The following is an 18,029-nucleotide window of genomic DNA, read 5'->3' as shown; positions in this document are numbered from 1 at the left end:
GCAGTATGTAGGTGGAATGGGATTGATTATCGCTTGGTGATGCTCACCTGAAGGGAGTAGGTAGGACAGGAGATGACGGGGAGGGGGGCAGACGCTATGCCCGTTCGAGGGATCACCTGATCCTGTGTGTATTGCCTACTGATCTATGTGGACGAGGTGCATTGGATACTGCGTGAGTACTTGGGTGATTAATGTTCTTGCGGACAAGTATGGTAGTGGCTGTTGTATTGTTTTAGCTTGACCTGGGCATCCTGGGGCGTGGATCCCTTGCTGGTGGATGAATAGAAAGGGAACTACAGAGTGTTGGACGAGACTCCATAGTATCTTGCATAAAAATAATGATTCAGGAAGCAGACCCGAGTGTTATTTCTTATTATACACTGTTACTAGAGATTACCGTGATATAGCCACTTTTCAAGTTCAATGACTCTTCGGTCAAGACCGAATCCGGCGCCCAGTTAAATATCAAAGGAATGGACATGTCTCAAAACTAATGGGAATATTCAATAAACAATATAATTAACGGGTCCATTAATCATGTTCGCGTGATGCTGGATTCTTACACCTGGTCTGACGGTTTAGCAGACGGTGATGTACAGACCGAGACTGGATATCAATTAGCTATCATTCAAACCGCGCGGTAGAAGAACACTTACGGTGAGGGGTTGTAGTCCTCGAAGAAGTTGAGATAGGTGCTACCAGCCTCCTTCATCTCGTAGCTGACAGTCTGGCCAGCCGGGCAGGAGAAAGAGGAGATGAGATAGGAGTTGCCGGGCGAGAGGGTGAAGTCGCCGTAATCCTGCTTGACCGAAGGAGCATTGTTGTAGGTAGTCGACTGCGTGGCGGCAGACTCAAGCCAGGAGAAGTCAACCTTGCCATCTCCGCTGAAGGTGTAGTCGGAGGTCTCAAGCTGGTCCTTGGTGGGGAACAGGAAGATCAGGCTGCACGTCTTTCCAGAGTCCGAAGAGGGGATGTCGAAGTTGAAGATGGTCGAGACGGTGGAGGAGACGGTACCGAAGTATTGAGTACCGTAGGCGGTGTCAGGGGTAGAAGAGTTGACCGGGATGATCAGGTGAGGGTACTCATAGTCGCCAGAAAGATCGGTGGGACAGCTGGCAGCGGACGACTGGGTAGCAGTGCCTGACGCCTGAGGGCTGGTGGGAGACGCAGAGCTCGGGGCAGGCGAGGGAGTGCCAGACGGCTGGGGAGCCGGAGTGCCAGAGGTCTGAGGGTAAGAGGAAGGCTGAGGGGCGGGAGTTCCAGAGGTCTCGGGGGTGGAAGGAGTCTCAGAAGGCTGAGGAGCAGGAATTCCGGAGGTCTGAGGGGCCGAAGGAGTCTCGGAAGGCTGGGGCACAGGGGTTTCCGAGGAATGAGGGTAAGATGGGGTCTCCGAAGGCTGAGGAGCGGGAGATCCGGATGGGGCCGGCTGAGAACCCGCAGGAGCGGACGATCCAGGGCCACCGGGAACAACCACCGAAGAGGTCTCGGCGGCACAGTAGGTTTCGGTCACATAGACAGTCGTCACCTGCACCGCGCCGCTAGACTGAGGACCAGGGCCAGAGGGCACAGAAGCACTAGACTGGGGGCCAGGGCCGTAGGGGATAGAAGCACTAGACTGGGGGCCAGGGCCAGAGGGTACAGAGGCACTAGATTCAGGGCCACCGGGAACCCAAGTAGTCGAGGCACCAGTGCCAGGAACAGGAGCGCTAGAGGATGGGCCTGGAGCAGCCGGCTGGCTGGACTGAGGGACAGGGGTTGATGCCGGAGCTGAGCTAGAACCGACAGCGCCAGCACCAGAGCCCGAGCAAGAATCAGCCGTCAACTTGATGTCCTCACAGCCAGTCACGGATGAGTTCTCAGTGGTGTAAATGTTCAACTCATTGTTGTCGCCAGTCTGGCAGCCAACAAAGTCTGCATCACCATTGTATTCCAGCTCACCGGAGGAGCTGATGGAGAAGCCCGACATAGGGGACTTACCCAGGTCACACTGGAACTGGGTGGTCGAGCCTGTCACGTATCCTTGGTTAATATGACTTCCAAATCCTGGGGGTAATTGGGTGGCTTACTGGTCACAACACAACCGCGTCCGCTGCTATCGGTGATGCCACCTTTGGAATCAATGCAGAACTGGGTTTCGGGGAGTCCACCACCGATACGGTTCTGGCCATCACCAAGCTGGCCAACAGTGCCAGAAGCACCGCCAGACGCCGTCAGGTGAAAGCAGCAGGAGTTGCTCCGGCCGACAAGGGCATTAGCCCCAGCAGCAAAAGCTGCGACAGTTGCAAAGTTCTTCATCCTTGCACAAGCGAACGAAGGCGGCAGCTAGAAAGCAAGCGAACGGATTGGGTGCCAGTAGGATAAAGATTGTTTTGATATGGTTATTGGCTGACGTAGACTGAGCAACAGACTGACATTGTCCAGGATGCACTCAATATTTATAAACTGAAGTGGGTACAAGAAGGGACGTCATGGTGTCTGACGGTAAACAGGACAGGGTCAATATCTCACACCTCCACAGTAGTACAGTAGATCGAAAAAATAGAAACAGAATGCAGCCAGTCCCAGTGCATCTGCTGGGCTGCAGTTGACCATGGACAAGACATGGAGGGCCACTGTTGACCCCGCTAGGCATCCCCGGAGAGCGAATAAACAAGCTGCAAGTTGTCCGACAACGCCGGGCCTGGAAGCTTCGGGATTGAAGGAGCAATGAGAGCAAACGTCATGGGCACCACCATGAGAGGTACCCATTCTGGAAGTTGGCTGTGAGATGGAAGCCATATCAGTGGCTCAGGCGACGCAGGGCACAAGCCAACTGTGGATCCAGCCCCATCGGAGGAGCCTTTGGATCGGCCGGAAACCCTGCCCTGGTCAAGACCTTCCCGATTCATCGGTGTGCGGCGGTTCATTGCGAGTCTGGTGGCAACAGGACTTCTCATCCACGGTTCTTCCAGCTGTCCAGCCACACACAGCAAGCATTGTTGTCTTCATACAGGGAACATGGGTAAAGCACCCACGGGCCATGCTACTATCCATAATCGCTCACCCAACGGAAAACCGGGACGGCAGGGTAAGCGACAATGCCTGTGTTCGATAGAGGAGCGGCTTGGCTTAAGGCACGGTGGCCCGTACGCGCAAGTCCGAGGGACGTGGGGGAGGAGCTATCTAGTCAGAAGCGCAGTCATCGCAACTCTCATTGGGCAAGGAATGAATTCCCAGGATTGACCCGGGAAGGGTGCCTTGCATCATGCTCGTAAAAGGTTTGGATTCGAGGCATCCACGACATGCGATGCGGAGTAAACGATGGGGTTGACGTTGGCTTTGGTGTGTTGCTCAGCGACTCGAGTAGTAGCTTCGCATCCCGCTCGGGAAACTTAGTCCCGGAGGAGGGACCGCCTGCATGTCATGATGGGATAATACTTGGCGGAATGAATTATTCGATGAAAATAGTCATGAGATTGTCGCGCATAGTTACTATTCTGTCGGAAGGCCGGGAGGAACCAGGCAGAACAGCATGAGGGGCGGGATCAATGGTTTCCCCGCCCCCGCCAGTGGGGGATGACGACAGCCTCCACTCCTTTTCCCTCTCCGTCCGCCGGCAATCAACTGCTCCGATCGACTCCGCCACGTCATGGTGGATTTCCGACTTCCAAGGGACTCTACGCCTCGTTTTGCTGTCTTCCGTCCGACAAAGGAAAGACGAAAAAGAACCCAAGGTCCCATCCAGGCAACCCCGACAAGCCATCTACCAAACAAACCTCCAGAGGTCGGATCCAGCCATGGTTGCCTAACGTCTACCCCAACGACAACAATCATGTGTCTCGACAAAGACACAAGGATATAGCCTACACAGGATGAGCAGTATATATAGAAACAGCCGGCCAACCCCTGGACCGGGCAACGCAAGCATCCATCCCAGCAGTACGGCCTGTCCGGGCTCGTGTCATCCGCGTTCATCTGACAGGCAGGCAGCGCAGCCCTGCCGAACACCAATGCTCTTTAAGCTTTTCCGGCATCTGGATGGCCGCCCCGCGGATTTCGATCTATACTCTTTCTGCATTTTTTTCATAATTCCCAACTCACACCCGAGGGAATATTTCCCTAGTGCTTCTGCAGTGCGTCGTAAGTCTACCCGCCCCATCCTGTCTCCATTCTTATCTCCCCACCCGGCAATTCTCTCGCGAAGCTCGAACTCCGGTCCGAACCATCCAAAAGGTACATCCTGAAACACGAAATCTCAGTCAAAGCAGCCCCATTGGGTGCAATTAACACCCCTTACGCTTTTCATGCACCGTTCGAAGTCTTCAAGGTCTTCAAGGACCCTTAAAACGGCAATTCCATCGAAAAAGCCGTTGAGAATGGGGTACTTTTGCACCCCATGCCCCCGCACTGCACTCTGTAGGAGGTTACGTACGCTCTTTTATCGCAACGTTCAATCAAGGTCTAGACATTTGGCTAGAATCGATGTAGTAAACTCTGATTCCCTCCAGTGTGTTGTTTGCTGGTCCACTGTCCAAGTCAGTTGCTGGTTCATCGATGCATCTACTGTGTAGGATAGGCAGATGGATGGAACATCCTTCGACCTATCGATTCCAGACTTTCAAAGGCGCTCGAGGGAGTTCTCTGGACGATGGGAACCACTATCGAGATTAACGCCTTCTTCCTTCCCCCCCTCAAAGGGTCGAACCGACGGAATATTATGCAACGGCATACAGTCATCGATCCAATGATGATTCCTGCAGACCAAAATCTGCCGGCCATGCCGGTATCCTACTGACAAGCAGTTGGATGCCTAGCTAGGTAAACAAACATGATTAGTGATTTCTTTGACTAACAATATTGTAATGCGCACGTCCTCGATGTCTCACTCAAACCAGGCCAACAAGGCTGTCAGAATCAAGAACAGCACATCACTAATGTCGATCCTCATTAAAGTCACTGCAGGTAGCTGCCCAGTCTTGACTTCATCGATTCTATGAGCTCCCGATCAGGCAGCCCAGATCGAAAGGCCTTGGCGATATTTCAGGCAGCTTTCTGGTTAAAGCTGACGTAAAGAAAGGGTGCAGATCATTGATCAGGATCTTCGGAAGCTGTGGATTCCTTGCCGTCTGTGCCGATGTTGATTGCCCGGTATGATGTAAACCATCCAGTTGAAACTCTGCCTGTTGACCAGGCCGGGGAGGAGCGGAGTGGTCAAATTCACATGTCGACGGGGATGTGCATATGGTTCTTGTGTGACGACGGCAGAACCAGTGGTTCTTGTGGCTGGCGTCACCCATGTATAGGTGCTTGATAGTAGGTATCATCGATATTGGCTGCGGAGAAGATTGTTGTTGGACCATTTCCAAATTAAGATAAAAAGAAAAGAAAGAACTTTGAATCTAACTAATATGCATCCCAGCCACGAAGGCACATGGTCAGTACAACCACGCCCACGGCTATAGGTCTATGTAAGAGGGTGAAACGTAGCCGTACTCCATTTCTTACTCGCTGTAAGTACTCGATTGAGCCCAATACAGCCAGTAACTGAAGCACAGTCAGAGAGCCCTCTGTTTCTTGATCTTGGACTTGAATCGTAATGACAATACCATGGAAAGTGATATAGCCATGCCAAGGTAGAGGCTACCTTGCTTCGGTCCTTTCTTGGGCATCTACGTGGAGAACACGGTGTCTCATGCATCCTTGCAGTAGATTGGGTAACTGTGTTCGTTCTACCTAGGTAATGCTACCTCGTACGGGCGGCCTTGAATCTGCTCACCCGTCTGGGAGCGTCTTCGGTCTCGATGGGCACGATTTCGGGTTCCTCGCCCACGAAGCCGCCGTTTTGCTGAACCATTCTGTTCCGTATCCTGTAGAATTCGGTTGCGATCTCCTTCTTGTGCAGCTGCTCGTCAAGCTCATCGGGCTCTGGTGCTACTGCTGAGCCTGCTGGAGTCTCACGTTCGACGAGCGTATCCGCGAGGATCTTCCCTTCGGGACCCCTGGGGGTGGGGTCTTTCTCGATGACGTCGGAGATAGGCTGGGAGAAAGGCTTGGGCTCCGCTGGTTTGGCAGGGAACAGAGGTAGGGATGAGACCGTTGACGACACTTCAGTCTTGCGCAGAGCTGAGCGAGGTTCAGCGGACCGAGAGCTGCTGCTAGATTGTGATGCTGAAGCAGTGGCCTCTTCGGTTGCAGTTTCGGTCTTCCGCGCGGTCTTGAAACGGGAGACTTTCTTCGGAGCATCATTTTTAACAGGCACTTTGTCAACAGATCCTGTGCGTTCAACAACAGAGTCTGACAGAACGGGCACGTTCGACTCCCGGACCGGAACGGCCTTCTTCTCTGCAGTCGGAGGCTTAGGAGCCGGGGCAATGTCGAGATCGTCAGCAAAAGCAACCTTCTTCTTGGGCTTCTTCTTTTCCACGGGCTCGCTGCTCGTGTCTGCGGTCTTCTCGACGTGGACAACGCTAGGCTGCTCCAGGTCCTGCTTGACATCAGTCGGAAGCGACTCTGTATCCTTTCCAGCATTCCACATTCCCCGAGCGTTGAGCTTTTGCTCCAACTCACGCATCTGGCGGTGGTAGTCTTCACTCAGCACACGCCCTGTGGTTCTTCCGTATTCATCCTCTTCTTCTTCTTCTTCTTCTTCTTCGTCGTCGTCATCAAAGTCATAACCATAGTCATCGTCAACAGATATATCACTTGCACCCTCGTCCAGCTCGAGTTCGGCCACGACAGATCCCACTTCATTGAGACTATATTGCAGCATCTCACGGCGTAGTTGGGCATCCTCTGGAGATTCGTCGACTTCGATAACAGGACGCTCGCCGTGAACTTCAATAGTTGGGTCCAACGCAACAGGCTTAGCCTCCGGGGCATTGCCTCTGGAACTAGAAGTTGGAGGCCCCTCGCTGATAGATTCGTGTGCTCCCGTACTGGAGACCTCCTCCGTAGTCTGAGCGGTTGACTGTGACGAGCTTGGGGCCGACGTATCGGCCTTGACCACATCCGGTATATCTTTGACACCAGCTTTCTTCAAAACCTCCAAAAGGTCCGGTGCCTGGCTCCCGGGTGTTGTAACCTTGCTTGAAATCACATCGCCGTTCTCATCGAGTTCTTCGAAAATCTCTGTCATTGGAAATTCCGCCGTAGGTTCTGCCGGTAGTTGATCCTGCGAGTCGAGCGCATACAGTTTGTCCTCTGCCGCACGTAGTCGTTTTTCCATAGTAGCAGCATTTTGCTTCACATAGTCGATCCGCCTTGTTACCAGATCGACCACCTGTTGTTTGGTTCGCGTCACACCCTGTTTCTCTCCCAGGATCACTTTGACTTCGTCTTCATTGACCAAGGAGCCGCCAAAATCGCGGCCCACTTGGAGGTAGTCGTGTATCGTCGCATCGTCGCCTAGTTCGTTGATTTCCTCTTTGAGGCCATCGTACTCGGCCTCCCACGTCCTCCAATGGTAAAGGGAGTCTTGCAGCTTCGAGATGTTCCCCTCAAGTTCGAGGCGCTGGCGTTCCAGCTCGTGCAGGCTGTTATTCGGAACACCCATTTGTAGGGCTGTGGTAGTATATAGGTATGAAACGACAGTTCGTCAGAGCGTAAAAGTGCACTGGGGAGGGGGAAGAAGTCCGGACTGCAAGAGGCGGCGGCAAAGAAAAAGTTCCGCCGCGGAACAGGAGCGGAGAACATGATTGGTCCGTGCGCGCAGCTGGATTATCAACCTTCCATGCCACTGAAGACTCACCTTGGATTGATTCTCTTCTCCCCGCCGCAAGTTCCCCGCACTGTTCTGTTTCCGGCCTTTTGGCACTAAGTATTCCTCAAGATGCCTCCTGCCCGGGATGCCATGGCTCACCGTGGGGATGACGATGGTAGGCTTACTGCCCAAGATCCTATTGAATGATCGCTAACTGGAGCAGAGGTGTGCCCTGTCTGCAAATCCTCCCGTTACTTGAACCCGGACATGCGATTCCTCATCAATCCAGAATGCTATCACAAGATGTGCGAGTCCTGTGTGGATCGGATCTTCTCCTCAGGCCCTGCCAACTGTCCCGTCGCGGGCTGCCACAAGACCCTGCGCAAGAACCGATTTCGGAAGCAAACGTTTGAGGACATAAATGTTGAAAGAGAGGTTGACATTCGGCGCAGGGTGATGCAGGTGTTCGTTGTCCACAATCCCCTACGTACTTGGTGAGCCGCTAATCCTTCGGTAGTTTGAATCGCCGCGAAGAAGAGTTTGACTCGAAACGAGCTTACGACGACTTTCTGGAACAACGCGAAGAGATAATCGCAAATCTCGTACACGGGACGGATGTGGCAAAGACGGAGAGTGACTTGCAGCGATACGCTTCGGAGAACATGCGGTCGATTCGCGCCAACCAAGCCCTCGAAGCGCAGGAGGCCTCATCCTTCCGAGAACAACAGACACAAGAGCAAGAATTGGCGCGTCTTCGGCGAGAGGCGGCCCGTCAGGAATACGAGAATGAACGAAAGGAGCTGCTTGCCGGCCGGGAAGATGTTCTCAGCCGTCTTGCTGCAGGTCGACCAGGTGACGCAGCGGCCATTGCTCGCGAGGGTCAAAAGGTCTTGCTCAAGAAATCTTCTGCCCGTCGTAGTGAGGAGGATCGGATCCGACAGAAGCAGGCTGCTTTGCGCAACTCGGATGCCAGGAAAGCCGGACAGGGACCCCTTACCACGGCCGACAGGGCCGATGACGGTGGTGCCCCGAGCCTCATCAAAGGTCTTAAGAAGATTAAGACTCCTGAGCCCGAGAAGCCTTACGATCCTTTTGGTGGGCTGGTTCCCAACCAGAGGGATTACTATACCTTGCGCGACTATTACCCGAACAGCTACCTCGACCCCATTCGACAAGACTCTCGTATGCAGGCAGGCGGGTACGACCTTCAGGAATACTACTCACGTACTCTGATGGAGGCTTTTGCAGGGTTGGGCTGTTTCCTTGACGAAGAAGTCTCCAAGCGGGATATTACAAATACCTCGAATGTTTCGAGGCCTGTTGCTACTGAAGGGGCTGCATTGGCGGCAGTCTCAAGTACAGGCGCCCCGGAAGAAAGCTCGTGACCTACAAGCGCTTTTGCAAAATCTGTCATTCTTTTCTTTCCCGCTAATAGAGGTCTGGGTTTCTTATTTTCAAAGAATGGCCGCGGCGTTTCGGACATTATGTGGCATAGCGATGGCGTTCTTGACCATGATTTTGAGCATAGAGCTATTCAACTGAGATTGATCAATTCGTCCAAGTACCATAGGTATACAAAACAAATAAAGCTAGTACAAACCAATTACATTGCGTGAGAACAGGAAAGATCGAACTGGGAGAAACATGTAATATACAACCTGCCAAATAGGTACAACCATCACAACTTGCCACCCGTGATCTCCTCTCCCAGCTTCTTGACTCTGTCTTGGATAAGCTCCCAACGAGAAGCCTCGCCCCTCCTGGACTCGTTGAGAATAGAGTGGACAGTCGGAGGCAGACCCAAGTTCCAGATGTTCTCGCCCTGCTGGTGGTCGCTGCGCCAGGCCGCGTTCTCACCCTCAGGGAAGACCTTCTCGATTTCAGCCAAAAGCTGGGCCTCGGTGGTAATGAAGTTCCGAGCGTTCATGTACAGTTCATGCAGGTTGTCTCGACGCTCCAATTCCTTCATAGCCTGATGGTGCTCCACCCTTTCCTTGGAGCGAGCCAGACGGGCCTTACGGTCAGGATCCGGCAGCACGGGGGTATGTTGGGGCAGCATGTCCTGGGTGACTGAAGTACGGGTCAACCGCTCATCCTCTCTCTCAGGCTGGCGGAAGATACGTTCCCGGCGCTTCTGCTTCTCCAAACTCCGCTGCATCATCGCCTTGTCCGTCCGCTGCTTCCGGGTGTGCAGTTCCAAGAGACCTTCGCGGAGGTTCTTGCGTCTCATCTCCGCCATGTGTTTCTTCCATTGGATGTATTCTTCATGGGGGTCATTGGGGTCCAGGCTGACCTCCTTGGTCGGGAGAGGTGTCGCAGCAGCAATGTACTCCTCCGTCGGCTTGTCCTTGCGGCGAGCCGGGAAGAGTTCTCGGGGGACGGGCAGGGTACCCTTGACGCGGGGCTTCGATGGAAGATCGGGCTGAACGGTCCGAGGGACGTTGATGAAGTTGGGAGACTCGGGGCCGACCCGCAGAGAGGAGGATGAGGCGAAGCCGCGGAGCTGCACGGTGGCAGTCTTGCAATTGCGGAAGAGAGACATGGTAAACAATGTCGGCCTGTGCAGAGAGAAGGTCAGCAGAAGTTGAGGATGGGCGGGATGGAAAGAGGGGACTGACGAGAACCAGCCAGGCGGTCTAGTTCGGGGATCAAGGACCAGCACAGGAGGTTGAGATGCCTGATGGCCAGCGCGGTGCTACTACGGCGGGCGTCTGGACGAGGACGAAGCGATTTTCTTGCGCCTGGTCCGTGCACCGCTTAGCTTGGCGCCCGCCAATGGAGAAAAAAATAATTTCCCGCTTCGAACTTTTTTCCTTCCTTTCTTTTCTCTCTTTGCGCTCCGCCATTTCTCTTTTATGAAACTTTTCCTTTGAAATTTTTCCACCAGACTTCTTTCAGGTGCCTTAAGGGCTTTCTTGCACAATGGGTACCTTTAAGAAGGAAGCCAACCGTAAGGAGCGGCAGGGGAAGACTGGAGATGGTATGGGAAATGTCCGGACCAAGGGTGAAAACTTTTACCGGTAAGCGACGCCGTTGCGACAAAGGTTCTCTGCATGCATACTGACGTGTGGAAGAGATGCGAAGAAGTTGAGGACCTTGAATATGCTCAAGGATGGTAAACCCCAACGGAACGCTGAAGGAAAGATCACCAAGGCTGCTTCATACCAGTCCCGAGACGCCCCGGTTGCTAGGATCGAGCCCAACCGTAAATGGTTCGGAAACACCAGAGTGATTTCGCAAGAGGCTTTGACCTCTTTCCGAGAGGCCGTCGCTGAGCGTGCCTCTGACCCCTATCAAGTCTTGCTCAAGACGAACAAGCTTCCCATGAGCCTGATCAGAGATGATAAAGGTGTGAATGGGTTGAAGCAGCACCAGGCCAAGATGGCCATCGAGACCAACCCCTTCAGTGATACCTTTGGGCCCAAGGCTCAGAGGAAGCGCGTCAAGTTGGGTGTTGCCTCCCTGGAAGATCTGGCCGGCGAGACCGCCAAGATGCACAATGACTACGTCGAGAAGTCGGACCATGCTACACATGAAGATGGTACCATGGTGGTTGACGGAGATGATGTCGCCGCAGATGATGGTAGCAGTGCCGCGCCTACTGCACGGGAGGCTGTCTTCTCCAAGGGCCAGAGTAAGCGTATCTGGAACGAGCTCTACAAGGTTATCGATTCCTCGGATGTTGTCATCCATCTCCTTGATGCTCGTGATCCCGAGGGTACACGTTGCCGGAGTATCGAGAAGTATATCCGTGACGAGGCTCCCCATAAGCACTTGATCTTCGTCTTGAACAAGTGCGATCTGGTACCTACGGGTGTGGCGGTAAGTTTTGTCGATTTCTTCCCTCTACAACTACCTTTCCTTTTCAAACCTGTTACGGCTTTCATGCCGATGCCATCGCTAAGTCAAGGCTTCTCCTGCGACTTCATGTCGTGCTATTCGCTATGGGGGATTGTCTGTTACAGCTTTGGCAGATTGACGCTAGTCCGCGCCGACCTTCTTTCTGAAGCTAGGCTGATTGGCTTTCGTTTTGAGAGCCTTTCGTTAAGGACCAAGCAGTGTTCTGTTTTTGAGTTGAGTCCTGCTTCCGCTCTCGAGTGGCATCATAGCCGGTCTCTTAGTAACATTTCACACATTCTGTTGTTTTCATTTTTCTTTTTTTTTTTTCGTATTTCCTTTTGCTCGCTGTGCTTCACAGTCGATTGGTGTTCGGCAACTAACGTGACACCAGGCTGCCTGGGTGCGCAATCTTTCGAAAGATTACCCTACCTTGGCTTTCCACGCTTCCATCAACAACTCCTTCGGTAAAGGTTCTTTGATCCAGCTCCTTAGGCAGTTTTCGTCTCTGCACTCCGACCGGAAGCAGATTTCCGTGGGATTCATTGGATACCCCAACACCGGAAAGTCTTCTGTCATCAACACCCTGCGCAAGAAGAAGGTGTGTACTGTCGCTCCTATTCCGGGTGAGACCAAGGTGTGGCAGTACGTTACCTTGATGAAGAGGATCTACCTCATCGATTGTCCTGGTGTGGTTCCGCCCAACCAGAACGACACTCCCGAGGACATTCTTCTTCGTGGTGTCGTCCGTGTGGAGAACGTAGAGAACCCCGAACAGTACATTCCCGCTATCCTCAAGCGGGTTCAGCCCAAGCATCTTGAGCGTACCTACGGTGTCAAGCGCACCGAGGATCCCATCGAGTTCCTCAGCGTCCTTGCGCGCAAGGGTGGCCGTCTCCTCCGTGGAGGAGAGCCCGATCTCGACGGTGTTGCCAAGATGGTCATCAACGATTTCCTTCGTGGAAAGATCCCCTGGTACACTCCTCCGCCCCATACCCCTGGCGAGGAGGACGGAAAGATCGAGGGTCGTGAAGGTCGTCTCGGCGAAATGAGCCGGAAGCGCAAGCTTGACGAGACCGCTCCTGAGGCTGCTGATGGAACAGAAGCTGAGGAGAAGGCGTCTGGCTCGGGCAACGAGGAGTTCGAGGGCTTTGACGAGAGCGATGATGACGACGACTCGATTGCGAACCTCGAAATCAGCGACGAGGAGAGCGGAGAGGAGAACGACTAAGTGAGGGCTCTGCCACGCATTACTTCAACACTGCGGATGGAAGATCCGCCCGTCACTAACCCCATTGACCTTGGGCCCACGCCGTTGCTCTAGAGATGGAGCGCAAACGACAGTCACGCCACGCCCGACCGACTTTCGGGCCGCTGACAAGCTGCATGGCCCGCCGGCATCCTTGGAGATGCAGATCGATCGGAGGTCGAGAACACCACCGACCGTATCCGGTCCAGGCGTGGTTTCACAGGGCCTTGTTGGCATGCCACCTGGACGGCATTCCAGCCAGTGCATGTCAACTCCATTCGGAGGTTGGGGGTCGAGCCAGCTGATCCTGGACCCCACTCCTTCTTTACTTTTAGATACCCACCCAATGCTAAGAAGAATCAATCAAGCAGTAGATCGTCTGATCATCCTTCCGTGTTCATCATGGCATGCATCCCTAGTAATCGGCGTAGTTGAATTTAGGACGGGCAGTAAACCGGGCCTGGATCCTGGCCGCGGCGGCTTCACGCCTTCACCGCCATGGCCGCTCACGTGGGGCCCCCAGCCTCACTCTCGCCATTCGGTCTCCGCAGCACCGGCCAGAACATGCCAGCAACTGTTTAAGATCTGCATCTCTAATCGCGTTACGGCCTTTCGGGTCTTTGTGTCTTTCAAGCATGTGCCGCGCTGCCTGCTATCATGGCGGACGAAGGCATGTCCATAGTCCCCTACGGGTCCGGCAATCTTGATGTCGTCCTGTGAGCTCCCCTCCCCGAGTCTAGCTTCCCCGCTACCCAGCTGCCGACGGGGGATGATTCTAATGATTGTTTTCAATTAGTCGCCACAATGACTCTGTCGTCGTCTTCGATCGGGACTCCCGGCAGCTCGTCCTCCGCAATGCGTCTGAAAGCGACGACGGCAACCTAGAGCTTGCCGACTGCCCTTATTGTCATCGACCTCTACGCGATGGTAGTTCCGACGATGACCATCATGCCAGCCCCAGAGGCCAACCTGAATTCATCAACCCCAACTATTTTCGCATGCTTCACAATAGCTTACCTAGCTCGGTGAACTCATCCAGTCCTCCGTCTCCTCATCGACGTCTTGTTCCGCCCGCCCTTGCAGACGGCCCTACCAGCGAACCCAGCTACTCGGGCGGTGTACATACGAGTCAGGGAATCTCTTCGGCAGCTTTTACCCCGGACTATTTCAAGAAGTTCTTCGTGGAAGAAAGCGTGCTGGGAAAGGGTGGGAAAGGGGTGGTTCTACTGGTGAAGCATGTATTGGACGGGGTGTCGCTTGGTCAGTACGCCTGCAAGCGGGTTCCCGTCGGAGATGATCATGAGTGGCTGGAGAAGGTGCTGGGCGAGGTGCAATTGCTGCAGCATCTCACGCATCAGAACCTGGTTTCCTACCGGCATGTTTGGCTCGAGAACGCGAAGATCAGTACGTTTGGACCCAGTGTGCCATGTGCGTTTATCCTCCAGCAGTACTGTAACGCCGGGGATCTGCACAACTACATATGCGGCTCGGTAGACACTCCGACGACCACGGAGCAGTTAAAGGAGCGCCTCCGCAGAAGATCTCGAGGAGGGCCTGAGCCTCCGAGTGGTGCTGGAGAGCTGCGGAAATTAAATTTCGACGAGATCTATTCTTTCTTCAAAGATATTACCTCGGGGCTGCGGTATCTCCACGCTAACGGCTATATCCATCGCGACTTGAAGCCCAACAATTGCTTGCTGCACCGGACCAGTGATGGGATTCGCGTGTTGGTCAGCGACTTTGGTGAGGTTCAGGCTCAGGATTCCATCCGGAGATCTACTGGGGCGACCGGGACTGTCTCGTACTGCGCCCCGGAAGTTCTGCGGCGCGAGTACCCCGGCGGTCCATTCGGTAACTTTACGTTCAAGTCCGATATCTTTTCCCTGGGAATGATCCTCTACTTCCTATGTTTTGCGCAGTTGCCGTACAGCAATGCCGACCTGATCCATGAGGAGAAAGAAGACCTTGACCGGCTCCGTGAGGAAATCAGCCAATGGTCTGGGTTCGATTATGCGCGGCGCATGAGGCCCGAGTTGCCGGAGCAGCTCTACACATTCTTGGAACGTCTGCTGTCGGTGGACCCGGACCGGCGCCCGTCTGCAGATGAAGTTCTGAATGGACTGCAGGCTGGTGCCAATGCGAACGAGAGTTTTCGAGCGCGAAGGACCAGTCCTACCAGCCCTGATATCCGCCCGAGTGCCCGGATTCACCCTATGGATAACGCGGCGACCCCGTCATTTCGGCAGCCTCTGCCTCCGAGCAAGTCCCTCACCCGAAGTCCGGTGGCTGTTCGACGAACATCGGCGTATGAGACGGCTGGTACTGAGGCAGATTTAGCCCCTGTGTTTGAGAACATAGATCCCATGTCGGGGCGGAATACCTCGCTTAGCCCTGAACGAGACTTGATCGTGCGACCTAGGTACTCTAGTGCACATTCTCATTCGCCGGCACAACCGGAACATGGCGAAGTATCTCCGGAGCATACTGAACCCGTCCCACAATTGCTTCCCCCGCCTCCGGGTCGGTTTTCTCTGGCCAGATTCATCCCCGATGCGTCCTCGCTCTTCGACTGGCATATTTCTCTGACGGCGATGCAACTGGCTGCGTTTCTGCTCAAAGTGGTTTCCATTTTCCAACCGTGCAGCCCTCTGACGGTCAACCCGTGGGTTGCTTATCCTTTACTTCTGCTGGCGGCGGTCAACTTCCCGGCGACAGGCTTCCTCACGCAGATTGTTTCTCTTTTTCTTCATCTTGTTGTTGTCAGCCTATGTATGCGGATGGAGGCCCTATGCTGGCAGCCATCCCGGGAGGCGATGATGTTCTCCCGATAGGCGATCCGCTACGGCGCACTGGAGTTATGGGATGAAAAGCGAGCATTCTTCGCATTGCATGATGCGTGTATTACTTTTCGGGTTGATGGTCTACGAATGTATGTATTATGGATGATGCCACAATCAACAAGACGCCGGCGACGAGGGAACTAAATTGCTTCTATGCGTTAAGCTTGCACCAGGCCGGGGTCGGATCACCTCATCCGCCGTCGCGGGCCTTGATTGGCATAGATTCGGGCCTATCGAGGGTTTAATGAAACAAAATGCCGATAACCTGATTACTTCTGCCTGCGACCTTCTTATCGGGCCGCTTATAGCGGGCTTCCCCTCTCGCCGTCCACTCGTGTTTTCTTCCGTACCAGGAGATGCTGGCACAGCTTCTGATGACCCGGCCACCATCATGAGCGCTGAGGCTGCAGCTGAGACTCTGCAAACGCTGCCTGTGGGGAGCCCTTCCGAAAAGCTTCAAATGCGTTCCCGACGCATCGGAGGATGAGGCTGCAGCCATCCAGAACCAGGAGACCGAGCCCGATCAAGCTGTCTATCCGCACAGCATCCAATCTGCACTCATCTCGCTGTCCCTCTGTCTCTGTATGTTCCTCGTGGGCTTGGTGAGTGACCAAAGTCGTCACCTCCCGGCATTGCTGACCAGATAGGATGCCACCATCCTAACCACCGCCATCCCGCGGATAACCGATGAGTTCGGATCGGTGGCAGATGTCGGTTGGTACGATGTAGCCTTGTAAGTCGTCCCCCCAGTCTGATACTTGCCAGGTGCTGACGACCGGCACCAGCCGACTCACGTCCTGCATGTCGCAGCTCCTTCAGGGCAAGCTGTACGACAATTATCCCGTCAAATGGATCTTTCTGGTCAACCTCCTCTCCTGTTCGAGGGTGGAATCCTTCTATCGGGGCTGGCCCCGAGCTCCATGCTCTTCATCATCGGACGGGCCATCACCGGTCTGGGCTTCTCGGGGATCAGTCAAGGATGCATGGTGTACGTCTGCAACAACAGCCACGGGCATGGTCTCAGCTAACCCATCTAGCATCATTGCAACCTCCACCCCCCCTCCCACGACAACCAACCTTCGTCGGCCTGATCAGCGCCAGCGAATACACCGCCATCGCCGTGGCCCCCATCCTAGGAGGTGTCCTCACATCCAACCTCTCCTGGCGATGGTGTTTCTTCATCAACCTCCCCGCCGCAGCCCTACCATCCATCATCATCCTCCTTCTCAAGCTCCCCAACATCACCCCCCGAGGCACCAAATCCCACATCCAGAAACTCCGCGAGCTCGACCTCCTCGGCTTCTTCCTCTTCGCCCCAGCCGTGCTCTACCTCCTCCTCGCGCTCCAATAGGCCGGCGACACCTACAGCTGGACCAACACCCGGATCATCTCCCTCCTCGTGCTCTCACCCATCATCTTCACCGGCTTCTGTCTCCTCCAACACCGCAAACAAGACACCGCCATGCTCCCTCCACGCGTCCTCCACAACCGCATCATCATTACCGGCTCCGTCTTCAACCTATGCCTTTCCGCCTGTCGCGCCATCGTCCAATACTACGCACTCCCCCCCCATCACCACCCCCATCCCCCCTTCCTTTCAAACCCAAAATTAATCCCCATCACAGCTCCCAATCTACTTCCAAACCATCCGCAACACCACCCCCCTCCTCCCCCTCCACCCTCCTCATCCCCACCGCCACCGCTCTCATGACCACATTCACCCCCACCACTCCACCCCCCCTCTGGATCCCCCCTCTCATCCTCCTCGGCCTGGGCTCCGGCCCCGCCATCACCATCCCCTTCATCGCCATCCAATCCATCCTCCCCACCACGGACATCTCCATCGGAATGGCCCTCATGATCTTCTCGCAGGATATCGCCGAAGCGGTGTTTATTAGTATCGCGCAGGCGGTGTTTTTGGATCGGTTGAGAGAGGGTCTGGAGGGGGGCGTGCCCGGGTTGGATGTTGGTTTGGTGATGGGGTTGGGGGCCACGGGGTTGGAGGGGAAGGTGCCCCGGGAGGTTTTGGGGGAGGTGGTGGGGGCGTATAATTTTGCTGTGAGGGGGATGTTTTTTTTTGCCGGGGGGGTGGTGGGGGTGGGGAGGCTGGTTAGGGGGGTAGGTGAGGGGTGGTGGTAGTGATTGAGGTGTAGTGGGCAGTAGTGAGGAAGGAAAGTAGGTGTTTCGATAGAGCTTGTCTGTGTTTGGTAGGGCTTGCTCTTTGTGTGTCTTACGCGGGTATTGACTATTCCTGAGGCCGATAATATAAGGCCAGGGGTGTAAGAGGATACAGTAGAGGGTTTGCTGCCGAGCAAGTGTAGTATTTAATGTCTGGCTTGGCTAGGGAGGCAGGCAGTAATCCCAAATTACTCATGGATGGGAGCTACACATACTTGAAGTACTTCAAAAATGGTGAGGTGAGGTC

General features: G+C 54.4%; 6 protein-coding genes across 6 annotated transcripts; 3 read left to right on the top strand and 3 right to left on the bottom strand.

The window, feature by feature from the left end:
- Positions 1–502: 502 nt before the first annotated feature.
- On the bottom strand, positions 503–2,531 carry BO80DRAFT_86792 (putative GPI anchored cell wall protein). Its single transcript, XM_025724867.1, has 3 exons — positions 2,067–2,531; positions 657–2,007; positions 503–606 (listed from the first exon to the last, which is right to left on the bottom strand). The coding sequence occupies exons 1-3, from the start codon at positions 2,293–2,295 to the stop codon at positions 579–581; spliced, it is 1,608 nt and encodes a 535-aa protein (XP_025580347.1). The 5' UTR covers positions 2,296–2,531; the 3' UTR covers positions 503–578.
- Positions 2,532–5,530: 2,999 nt separating this feature from the next.
- BO80DRAFT_86798 (prefoldin-like protein) lies at positions 5,531–7,738 on the bottom strand. Its single transcript, XM_025724868.1, has one exon. The coding sequence runs from the start codon at positions 7,529–7,531 to the stop codon at positions 5,723–5,725; it is 1,809 nt and encodes a 602-aa protein (XP_025580346.1). The 5' UTR covers positions 7,532–7,738; the 3' UTR covers positions 5,531–5,722.
- BO80DRAFT_421207 (TFIIH/NER complex subunit TFB3) lies at positions 7,716–9,206 on the top strand. Its single transcript, XM_025718549.1, has 3 exons — positions 7,716–7,853; positions 7,902–8,142; positions 8,196–9,206. The coding sequence occupies exons 1-3, from the start codon at positions 7,808–7,810 to the stop codon at positions 9,061–9,063; spliced, it is 1,155 nt and encodes a 384-aa protein (XP_025580345.1). The 5' UTR covers positions 7,716–7,807; the 3' UTR covers positions 9,064–9,206.
- Positions 9,107–10,364, bottom strand: BO80DRAFT_372403 (uncharacterized protein). The gene is made up of 2 exons (XM_025716526.1): positions 10,297–10,364; positions 9,107–10,236 (listed from the first exon to the last, which is right to left on the bottom strand). Exon 2 carries the CDS (start codon positions 10,218–10,220, stop codon positions 9,357–9,359), a length of 864 nt encoding a protein of 287 aa, XP_025580344.1. The 5' UTR covers positions 10,221–10,236; positions 10,297–10,364; the 3' UTR covers positions 9,107–9,356.
- A 144-nt stretch (positions 10,365–10,508) lies between these two features.
- On the top strand, positions 10,509–13,147 carry BO80DRAFT_421205 (putative GTPase NOG2). Its single transcript, XM_025718548.1, has 3 exons — positions 10,509–10,698; positions 10,753–11,500; positions 11,910–13,147. The coding sequence occupies exons 1-3, from the start codon at positions 10,601–10,603 to the stop codon at positions 12,744–12,746; spliced, it is 1,683 nt and encodes a 560-aa protein (XP_025580343.1). The 5' UTR covers positions 10,509–10,600; the 3' UTR covers positions 12,747–13,147.
- Positions 13,148–13,421: 274 nt separating this feature from the next.
- On the top strand, positions 13,422–17,887 carry BO80DRAFT_451546 (protein kinase IKS1; the record flags this gene model as incomplete). Its single annotated transcript, XM_025721884.1, has 12 exons — positions 13,422–13,480; positions 13,561–13,576; positions 13,607–13,691; positions 13,728–15,523; positions 16,087–16,206; positions 16,252–16,337; positions 16,390–16,447; positions 16,489–16,596; positions 16,629–16,925; positions 16,956–17,150; positions 17,477–17,662; positions 17,816–17,887. The coding sequence occupies 12 exons, from the start codon at positions 13,422–13,424 to the stop codon at positions 17,885–17,887; spliced, it is 3,078 nt and encodes a 1,025-aa protein (XP_025580342.1).
- Positions 17,888–18,029: the final 142 nt, after the last annotated feature.

This window comes from Aspergillus ibericus (genome assembly GCF_003184845.1).
Source record: "Aspergillus ibericus CBS 121593 unplaced genomic scaffold BO80scaffold_2, whole genome shotgun sequence".
Taxonomy (NCBI): Eukaryota; Fungi; Ascomycota; class Eurotiomycetes; order Eurotiales; family Aspergillaceae; genus Aspergillus; species Aspergillus ibericus.
The sequence above is the reverse complement of the archived record's forward strand: the minus strand, read 5'-3'. Positions and strand labels throughout refer to the sequence as shown.

Excerpts from the sequence above, each read along its gene's own strand:
- BO80DRAFT_86792 (XM_025724867.1), bottom strand. The coding sequence starts at position 2,295 with ATGAAGAACTTTGCAACTGTCGCAGCTTTTGCTGCTGGGGCTAATGCC. Across the intron at positions 2,008-2,066 it reads ACGCGGTTGTGTTGTGACCA|GCTCGACCACCCAGTTCCAG; the intron begins GTAAGCCACCCA and ends GATACGTGACAG. Across the intron at positions 607-656 it reads GAGGACTACAACCCCTCACC|TCTCGGTCTGTACATCACCG; the intron begins GTAAGTGTTCTT and ends ATTGATATCCAG.
- BO80DRAFT_86798 (XM_025724868.1), bottom strand. The coding sequence starts at position 7,531 with ATGGGTGTTCCGAATAACAGCCTGCACGAGCTGGAACGCCAGCGCCTC.
- BO80DRAFT_421207 (XM_025718549.1), top strand. The coding sequence starts at position 7,808 with ATGCCTCCTGCCCGGGATGCCATGGCTCACCGTGGGGATGACGATG. Across the intron at positions 7,854-7,901 it reads TCACCGTGGGGATGACGATG|AGGTGTGCCCTGTCTGCAAA; the intron begins GTAGGCTTACTG and ends TAACTGGAGCAG. Across the intron at positions 8,143-8,195 it reads CGGCGCAGGGTGATGCAGGT|TTTGAATCGCCGCGAAGAAG; the intron begins GTTCGTTGTCCA and ends ATCCTTCGGTAG.
- BO80DRAFT_372403 (XM_025716526.1), bottom strand. The coding sequence starts at position 10,220 with ATGTCTCTCTTCCGCAATTGCAAGACTGCCACCGTGCAGCTCCGCGGC.
- BO80DRAFT_421205 (XM_025718548.1), top strand. The coding sequence starts at position 10,601 with ATGGGTACCTTTAAGAAGGAAGCCAACCGTAAGGAGCGGCAGGGGAAG. Across the intron at positions 10,699-10,752 it reads AAGGGTGAAAACTTTTACCG|AGATGCGAAGAAGTTGAGGA; the intron begins GTAAGCGACGCC and ends GACGTGTGGAAG. Across the intron at positions 11,501-11,909 it reads TGGTACCTACGGGTGTGGCG|GCTGCCTGGGTGCGCAATCT; the intron begins GTAAGTTTTGTC and ends ACGTGACACCAG.